Source organism: Rhagoletis zephyria, unplaced genomic scaffold, assembly GCF_001687245.7.
Source record: "Rhagoletis zephyria isolate East Lansing unplaced genomic scaffold, Rhagoletis_zephyria_1.1 Rzeph_scaffold_00545, whole genome shotgun sequence".
Taxonomy (NCBI): Eukaryota; Metazoa; Arthropoda; class Insecta; order Diptera; family Tephritidae; genus Rhagoletis; species Rhagoletis zephyria.
In genome coordinates this window covers 107,297-117,307 of record NW_016157629.1, presented here as the reverse complement: position 1 = coordinate 117,307, position 10,011 = coordinate 107,297, and the positions used below count along the sequence as shown (strand labels likewise).

Genomic DNA, 10,011 nt, shown 5'->3' with positions numbered 1-10,011 from the left:
TTATTAACATTAAGTGGATTAAGGTAACGATAAAATTTCTAAATTAAAATTAGTCTACTACGGTATACGGCTGTTTTAGTATAGCTGCACTTTCCTGGTAGAATGCTTAATTCGGAAGGAGTTTTATTCATTATGAATGAAACTTTTTCGTTTAACAGAATCGCGGGACTAAAAAACGATTTAATCTTTCCATTTCAAAATAATCTAAAGACGGTAAGGTTTCAAAAAAAAAGTTTTAAATATCCGAGTTATCTAATAGATGAATACAGATATATATCCCCCTTTTACAAACTCATTTATAAACAGCGTGGCGACGAATAACTGTTACCCAGGTTTTTTTGATAAATAAAAGTGTCCTTTACAGATTTTGCGAAAAAAGTGTTTTATTGTTAATTTTCCACAGATTTTACAATAGTTGTATTAGTTAGTTTTTAAATTTTAATCCTTATCTACATTTGCCAGCAGGAAAGTTCATTTGGCACGCGAGTCATTTCAGGTGCATTTTTTCTTAGGCTTTGTATAAAAAAAGTACAAAACAGAAAAAAACTGTATAAGGTTGGTCGAATGAATTGCCGTCCTAGTCACCAGTTCCGAGTCTATTCGATTTTTGAGTATGAGGACTTATGTTGCACAGAAGGGGGAGTGTAAGGGACTCAAAATGAGGAAAATTAGCCTATGGTTACAGAAGATATGGAATAAATTAACTGACGACGACCTGCGTGCCAAATGAACTTTTCTCTCAAAGTTTACACTGCTGGCAAATGTAAATAAGGATTAAAATTTAAAAACTAATTAATACAACTAAAGTAAAANAAGTATAAGGGACTCAAAATTGGGAAAATTACCCTATGGTTACAGAAGATATTGAATAAATTAACTGACGAGGACCTGCGTGCCAAATGAACTTTTCTCTCAAAGTTTACACTGCTGGCAAATGTAAATAAGGATTAAAATTTAAAAACTAATTAATACAACTAAAGTAAAATCTGGGGAAAATTAACAATAAAGTACTTTTTTCTCAAAATCTATAAAGGACTCTTTTATTTCTCACAAAAACCTGGGTAATAGTNGGGAAAATTAACAATAAAGTACTTTTTTCGCAAAATCTATAAAGGACTCTTTTATTTCTCACAAAAACCTGGGTAATAGTTATTCGTCGCCACGCTGTATACTTTACTCTGAATACCTCCCATAGATACCTATGTCTGAATACCAAATTTCAAGTTCATGTGACTTATGGTTCCCAATTTATGGCTGATTAAAAATTCCACGCCTACGGGATGTGCGACGCCCCCTTTTATAAACTCAATCATATACACCTTACTACAAGCACCTACCATAGATATGTCTGCATACCAAATTTAAATTTCATGTGACTGATGGTTTTGAAGTTAAAGGTGATACAATTTTCCACGCCTATGGGGTTTGCCACTCCATCTTTTACAAACTCATTAATATTTATCTTTTTATAAGCACCTACCATAGCTATACCCGCATGCAAAATTTCAAGTTCATGCAACTTATGGTTCCGAAGTTATACCTGATAAAAAATTCCACGGCTATGGGATGTCCCATACCCCCTTTTATAAACTAGTTTCTATATACCCTCCTATAAGTACCTACCATTGATATGTCTGCATATTAAATTTCAAGTTCGAGGGACTTATGGTTCCGAAGTTATAGATGATAAAAAATCCACGCCTATGGGATGCGCCACGCCCCCTTTTATAAACTCGTTTATATAGACCTTATTATAAGCACCTACCAAATATGTGTATGACTGCAATTTCAAGTTAATGCGACATATGGTTCCGAAGTTATAGCTGATAAAAATTTCAACGAATATGGAATATGCCACGCCCTCTCTCAAAAACTCGTTTATATATACCGTCCTATAAACACCTACCATTGATATGTCTGCATACAAAATTTCAAGGTGGGACTTATGGTTCCGAAGTTATAGCTGATAAAAATTTCAACGAATATGGAATATGCCACGCCCTCTCTCAAAAACTCGTTTATATATACCGTCCTATAAACACCTACCATTGATATGTCTGCATACAAAATTTCAAGGTGGGACTTATGGTTCCGAAGTTATGGCTGATAAAAAATTCCACGCCTATGGGATGTGCCAAACTGATTTATATATACCCTCTTATAAGCACCTACCATTGAAATGTCTGAATACCAAATTTAAGTTCGTGTCGTGGGACTTATGGTTCCGAAGCTGTGGCTGATAAAGAATTCCACGCCTATGAGATGTACCACGCCCCCTTTAACAAACTCGTTTATATATACCCTCCTATAAGCACCTGAAATTGATATGTCTGCATACCAAATTTCAAGTTCGAGTGACTTGTGGTTCCGAAGTTGTAGCTGATGAAAAATTCCACGCCTATGAGATGTACCACGCCCCCTTTAACAAACTCGTTTATATATACCCTCCTATAAGCACCTGAAATTGATATGTCTGCATACCAAATTTCAAGTTCGAGTGACTTGTGGTTCCGAAGTTATAGCTGATAAAAAATTCCACACCTATGGGATGTGCGACGCCCCTTTCACCAACTCATTTATATATACTCCAAATAAGCACCTACCGTTGATATGTCTGCATACCAAATTTCAAGTTCGAGTGACTTGTGGTTCCGAAGTTATAGCTGATAAAAAATTCCACACCTATGGGATGTGCGACGCCCCTTTCACCAACTCATTTATATATACTCCAAATAAGCACCTACCGTTGATATGTCTGCATACCAAATTTCAAGTTCGTGTGACTTGTGGTTCCGAAGTTATAGCTGATAAAAAATTCCACACCTATGGGATGTGCGACGCCCCTTTCACCAACTCATTTATATATACTCCAAATAAGCACCTACCGTTGATATGTCTGCATACCAAATTTCAAGTTCGTGTGACTTGTGGTTCCGAAGTTATAGCTGATAAAAAATTCCACACCTATGGGATGTGCGACGCCCCTTTCACCAACTCATTTATATATACTCCAAATAAGCACCTACCGTTGATATGTCTGCATACCAAATTTCAAGTTCGTGTGACTTGTGGTTCCGAAGTTATAGCTGATAAAAAATTCCACACCTATGGGATGTGCGACGCCCCTTTCACCAACTCATTTATATATACTCCAAATAAGCACCTACCGTTGATATGTCTGCATACCAAATTTCAAGTTCGTGGGGCTTATGGTTCCGAAGTAATAGCTGATAAAAAATCCCACGCCTATGGGATGTGCCACGCCCCCCTTTAACAAACTCGTTTATATATACCCTCCTATAAGCACCTACCATTGAAAGGTCTGCATACCAAATTTAAGTTCGTGTGACTTATGGTTCCGAAGTTATAGCTGATAAAAAATTCCACGCCGATGGGATGTGCCACGCCCCCTTTTACAAGCTCGGTTATATATACCTGCCTATAAGCATCTACTATTGACATGTCTGCATACCAGGTTTCCAGTTCATGTGACTTATGGTTTGTAAGTTATGGCTGATTAAAAATTTCACGCCTATGGGAGGTGCCAAGCCCCCTTGTCGGATCCCAATTTTGTTCACTCAATTATAGGCCCAGGTGTTATGGCAATGCTCTGTCAATATTTTGTTCGATTCTGTTCGTCCGTTTAGACTGCGACCTGGCACATACATATATACTTGTATATACATACATACATAAATACATACTTTCACAAATATATAGTAGATATCTATCATTATCCCTGTGTATAAGAATTTTAGTAATATCTCGTCCACAATGCCACTTATCGTGTACATTTTTAGTCCCAATATTTATTTTCAATTGGCTAAAATATGTTCTAAATATGAGCCAAATCAGCAAGTAAATGCAGTTTTTATGAATATCCGGACCCCAGCGCCACCGAGCGATTAAATTTTTAATCGAAATATTTCCCTTCAAGGTGCTGAAATATGTTCCAAATATGAACGAAATCGGTCCAGCCGTTAAGTAGTTTAGTGACATTCAATATACGGAAAACTCTATGAAATTGTGAAATCGTGACGTCTCAGCTTTCTTAATTTTTCGGCAACAACAACAAAAAATTTCAAATTTTTTTAAATCAAAGAACATTCCACACAGAAGGTCCAAAAATGTGCTATTTACGAAATTGAAATCGGTTCAGCCGTTTGGTCAGGCATCGCCGTCATACGGAAAACATTTCATTTATATATATATATACTAGCTGCACGCTGCGCGCGTTTCTACGCCACCAACTAAAATAAATATGAAGTCTTTCCTTTACACAAATATTTAATTCATTTTGAGTCCTTTTATTGATTTTGTTCAATTTGAAAAAAATTTGACATTGCAGCGTTTCGTTTCAATTCGATATTTATTGAAGTGCTGTGGGATACACAATATTTCTTGTTTTTCCATCTGGTGCGTAAACGAATAAATCGGAAGGTTTTCCGACGCGTGAGCAGGCCACATAGAGCTGCCCATGTGAGAAGCATGGATTCTCCAAATTTAATCCACACACTTGGAACGATTGTCCTTGTGCTTTGTTGATAGTCATTGCGAAAGCGAGTCGCACCGGGAACTGCAAACGTTTGAATTCGAATGGCATATCTGCCGGGATAATTGGGATGCGTGGCAACAGTACGTCTTCACCTTTGAATTTTCCAGTCAAAATTGTTGCTTCGATAATATTGTTCATCATTTTCTTGACTGGGAGTCTGGTTCCGTTGCAAAGTCGTGGTGGATTTATGTTTCGAAGAAGAATGATGGGTTCGCCAATTTTCAATGTTAGAACGTGCGGTAGATGCCTGGCAAATCAAGCGAATTCAAGAATTCAGTTGGATAGTTGACAACTTCGTCTTGATTCACCACAGTATCGATGGACTTATATGTTGTCGTTTCGCCGGGTATTCCATTCTGAATAGGGAAGTTGATGGTATTGACATCGATGTTCGATGCAATCTTTGGGAATACCTTTTGCACCAATTTGGCTATGCTTTCTGTGATCCTACAGAAGTCTGCTGGCAAGGTGATACATTATGTAGAATCATCAATTTGCATTCGCCCATTTCCAATTGTGACGAACTCCGGGTTATGCTGGGGTATGCTCATCGGTTGCCGGGTTCTCAACAAAAAGAATAAGAGTTCGTTTTTTCGGTTTATAGCAAAGCACTCGTCTGTCTTGGTCGTACGTTAAGAGGACGGGAGTAGAACCTACCCGTTCCTCTCCGATTGGTGGGCGTAGCTCCGTCCCACCAAATATAATTACGGCTATAGTAAAGGAGCGGGAGTAGAACCTACCCACAACCTTCCAAGAGAGGGAGTAGAACCTGCCCGTCTCTAAATACCTAGCTAAGTTCTATAGGAGTGGGAGTAGAACCTGCCCGTCTCCTGATACCTAAAATAGGGAGTAGAACCTTCCCTATGTGTGCAAAAGCTCCTGACTCTGCAGCAGTCGCCTGACGACTCCTGTCTGCTTTGATTGCTGGCCGGCTATTTATACAAATTTCCGGCCGCAGTCGCGTCGCGTATGTCCCGTTGTCCTTTGCGCTTTGTTCTTTATTGCCATCGTGCTTAAAATGTAGGTACAGTTGTATTTATGTATATGATTCTATGAATTATAACGGTAGTTCAAATCGCTTAGTGCTGTACAATATGTGGCTACAATTCAAAGTATGTATTTTCAATTCAAAGTATTAAATTACATATATATTTTATGCACAATTCAAAATTATGTGTATATGTACATGAGTGTTGTGGGGGCTCCAAGCCCTAGGATTGGGGTCCTCACACCCCCCTCTACTTCGGAGAGGCGTTTGTTACCGTCACGTCTCCGTTTCGGGAAATTCGAATGCGGTACCAACGCCCTCCAACCTTTCTTCGGAACGACTGTTTCGTTCCTGGCCTTCGTTCTTCATGGAGATGTCGCCGTAGGCTTTCGGTTAGCTCCGTTGGCAGTTGGGCCTCTCCAGTCAGGATACGCCAATTCGTTGGGGGGTTTGTGGTTTGAGCCTCGTTCGCGCCAGCCACCTCAATATTTCTCCGATTAAGTCTTCTTCCTCGGAATGGGAGTTGTGGTTAGTGACCGCCTCATCGACTTCGCGGAATAAACCCTCGCTCGCCATCAGGCTCATCTCGCCGTCGTCTTGTGTGGTGTTGCTGATGGCCTCGCAAATATACCGCTTCGGTGGTGGTCCTTCTCCTGGGGTAGTTGCGGTGTTGTCGGTAAAAATACGTAGGCGTATGCCCTCGTTGCGGGTGTACTCGATGTACCACTCACCTGCGCGTTGGTTGTCTTCGGCGGTGATATTTACTTCGCCTCGTCTTTTAGGCTGGTAGCCATCTTTATCGTCTTCTTCGTCGCTGGAGATTACTATGGGAGTGGAGGCTTTTTCTAACGCCCCTTCACCCTCGCTGTCTTCTTCTAGTTCGCCGAACCCCTCCGTATCGTCGCTGTCTTCGCCTAGTTCGCCGAACACCTCCGTTTCGTCGCCGCTCACTGACCCGGATTCTCTTCCTTCGGTTTCTGGTGCCGTCATCCTCCTCAGCCTAACCCGTAAGGAGTACTTAAATATTTGGCGGAGTATTCGTCTCCTTCGCTGGTATTGTATGACGACATGATGTGTTGTGATTGATTTTCCTTTCCTTGGCCGCCTTTTTATCTAAGCGCGGCACAAGTGGCTGGGTTACGCTGCTGTACATCGTTGTTGTCTTTTGGCTTGTTGGGTGTTGTTGGTTGCGTTAATGCACCTGATCACAATATTTTCCTGCTGCTCCTGTGCCCTCGTTCGTGTGTTGATGTGTGTTGTATGTGCGCTGTATGTAGGTATATATGCATGTACATATGTCGCCCCGTATTTGTCCTAATGCATTTTGCATATGCGGCGTGCTAATTTGTTTGCGCGCCTGATCGTACCACCTTGCTTTTGCCCGCAGTGTTGGGCCCTGTGCCTTTGTTTTCGTGCTGGTGCATATAGGTATGCATGTATGTACATATGCCGACGGTATCTTGTTTGCATTTTCCCTTTGCTCGCTTGTTTGTTTACGCGCTGGATCACGCCACTTTGCCGTTGCCTGGATTGCTGATNTGCCCGCAGCGTTGGGCCCTGTGCCTTTGTTTTCATGCTGGTGCATATAGGTATGCATGTATGTACATATGCCGATGGTATCTTGTTTGCATTTTCCCTTTGCTCGCTTGTTTGTTTACGCGCTGGATCACGCCACTTTGCCGTTGCCTGGATTGCTGATGCTGTGCCTTTGTTTGTGCGTTGGGTTGTATGTATATATGTATGTATGTCGCTGTTGTGTTTGGTGGGTTTTTATGCATTCCTTTTCCACGCATGTTTGTTTACGCGCTGGATCACGCCACTTTGCCGTTGCCTGTATTGCATATGCTGTGTGTTTGTTGCTGTGTTGATTTGCATCTAAATTGTTAGGTACAGTGACCAACAGTTGATAAATAAAATTTTGCAGAGAAGTTTTTTTTTTTTTGTTTTGTTTTTTGTATTCAAGTTTAAGTGTGTAATATAATAATTTCCCTTCTTACAAATTTTCTTGATTATTTTTCTGAAATTTTTCCTTCAAAACTTTTTTCCCCTTAATTTTCCGCTCGCAAACTGTTCGTAAAATTTCCCTGAGTTTTCTCGGTTTTCTTTCAAAATTGCATTTTCTTTAAAAGTTGTACTATATAAATTTTCCCATTTTCTTAAATTTTTTTTTTTGTTTTACAAATTTTCTTACATAAAGACTTCCCTCAAAGTATTTTTTCTTAAAATTTCATTCCTCATAAAATTTTGCCTAAAATTTTTTTTTTTTTTTTTTTTTAATATATTCCAAAAAAAAAATCCTTAACATTTTTTCCTTAAAGAGCTTTTCCTTAACTTTTTTTTCCCTCTGCCTTAAAATTTCCTTTTTAAACATATATTCTTCTTTCTTTTTTTTTTCTATAGCATTTCCTACACAAATTTCCCTCTCATATATCGTTTGCCCTCTGTAATTCTTCTCTGCAATCTTCCTCAAGTTTGTTTGTTTATCTACCCCTTTCCTCCCAAAACTTCTCTTAATTATTTTTCCTTCCTTCGTCTCTGTGCCTTTGTTTCGGTTCTTCGTATTTTCGCTGGGGGGTTGTTTGCTGCTTCCGGGAAGTTCGTCTCCCCTCTCGTAAAAAGCCTTTACTTCGCTGTGGGCTGTCCTCGTCTTTCCGTGTCTTTCCACCTCCACTATAACTGGTGAAGGGAAGTTTCTTACCATGTACGGCCCGCTATATTTCGGGGCCAACTTTGCCGCAAAGTTTTCTACTGCCTTCGATTGTGGGTGCTCTCTAAGTAGCACCAGATCGCCTATAGTTGGTCTCTATTGCCTCCTCCGTAGGTTATAGTGCCGTGCTTGTTCCGCTGATGCCCGCTGTTGGTTTTGGCGCACCAGACTGAATACTTCCTTTAGTGTTGCGGCCTTCTCGTTCGGCGTCGTTGAGTTCTGCCACGTGCCGAACGTGGTCTCATTGTAGACTGCCCTTGGGAGTCTCGGCTCGCGTCCTTGTGTTAGGAATGCCGGGCTGTAGCCGGTGGAATCGCATACGCTAGTATTCAGTGCTAGGCATAATTTCTGGTAGCAGGTCGCCCCAGTTCCGTTGTTGCTCGCCTGTTAATTGTGCTATGATCCGTTTTACGTTACGGTTCGTCTCTCTGTCGGGTTTTCCTGTGGGGTATAAGGAGCAGTGAATTGATCTTCACACCATATTGCTCAAGAAACCGATTGAACTGCTCGACTGGTGAATTGGCTCCGTTATCCGTCACCAGAACTTCGGAACGCCGAATCGCGCGAGGATTCGCTCCCGGAAATACTTACTCAGGCCCTCTGTCGTCGCTTTCCGGAGTGGTACAATCTCTACCCATTTAGAGAATTTGTCATGGAATACAGAGTATCATTGTGTTGCCGTGTTTTGATCGCGGCAGCGGCCCGATGAGTCGGCGCATAAAATAGCCCAAGGCTCGTCCGCAAGTTGGGTCAGCATCTTCCCCGCGGCTTGCTGCTGGTTAGGTTTGTAAATCTGGCACGACTGACACCCTCTCACGTATTTTCGCACATCACGGAACATGCCTGGCCAGTAGTATCGTGCGGTAGCTCTTGCGATAGTCTTTCGTGTGCCCATGTGGCAGCACTGGGTGTGTCGTGGACTTCGCGTAGCACCCTCTCCCGCAGATTCTTGGCTACGCACAACTTCCACGGGATGGAGTGCTTCGCCATCCGCGTAGGCAGGGAGGTGCCGATATAGGTTTCCGTCTTCCACAGTGTAGTCTGGAAATTTAATGGGGTTAGCCCTTCTTCCCTAATCTTCTCCTCCAGCCATTTGCAGGGTCCTCGTCTGGCACTCTTGGGTAATGATTCCCAGTTGCTCCCCTTGGGGCTCTCGTGAGAGAGCGTCCGCAATTACGTTCAGCTTTCCTTTTCTATACTTTACGTCGAATGAGTGTTGCTGCAGCTCGAGTGCCCACCTCGCGATTCTACCGGACGGACTCTCGATCGCGTTTAACCACTTTAGAGATAAGTGTTATCACCGTAAACGCGTACCCCTCCAGGTACGACCTCATTTTCCGAATCGCCCACACGATGGCTAGGCATTCTTTCTCTGTCGGCGAGTAGTTGCATTCCGCCTTGTTAAGGTGGCGGCTGGCATAGGAGATCACTCGCTCGTCTCCATCGATTTCTTGGGTGAGCACTGCCCCCAAGCCATAGTCGCTGGCTTCTGTCTGCAGTATGAACCTCTTCGTAAAGTCAGGGCACGCCAGTGCTGGGGCTTCTGTGAGTGCTCTTTTCAGGTCTTCGAAAGCAACCTGTTGCTCATGCGACCACTGAAATCGCTTGCCTTTCTTTAGTAGCGCGGTGAACGGGTGGACAACGCGCGAAAAATCTGGTACGAATCGTCGGTATCAGGACGCTACGCCTAGGAAGCGACGTAACTCACGCCTGTTTGTCGGGGCCTTCATGTCCTTCGGATGTGCTCCTCGACGGATGTGC

At 42.2% G+C, this 10,011-nt stretch overlaps 1 protein-coding gene across 1 annotated transcript; it reads right to left on the bottom strand.

Annotated features, from left to right (window-relative positions):
* Positions 1-4,369: 4,369 nt before the first annotated feature.
* LOC108360245 (ATP-dependent DNA helicase PIF6-like) lies at positions 4,370-4,696 on the bottom strand. Its single transcript, XM_017612457.1, has one exon. It carries the CDS (start codon positions 4,694-4,696, stop codon positions 4,370-4,372), a length of 327 nt encoding a protein of 108 aa, XP_017467946.1.
* Positions 4,697-10,011: the final 5,315 nt, after the last annotated feature.

What these genes read in the sequence shown, in the direction of transcription:
- LOC108360245 (XM_017612457.1), bottom strand. Translation starts at nt 4,696, where the DNA reads ATGATGAACAATATTATCGAAGCAACAATTTTGACTGGAAAATTCAAA.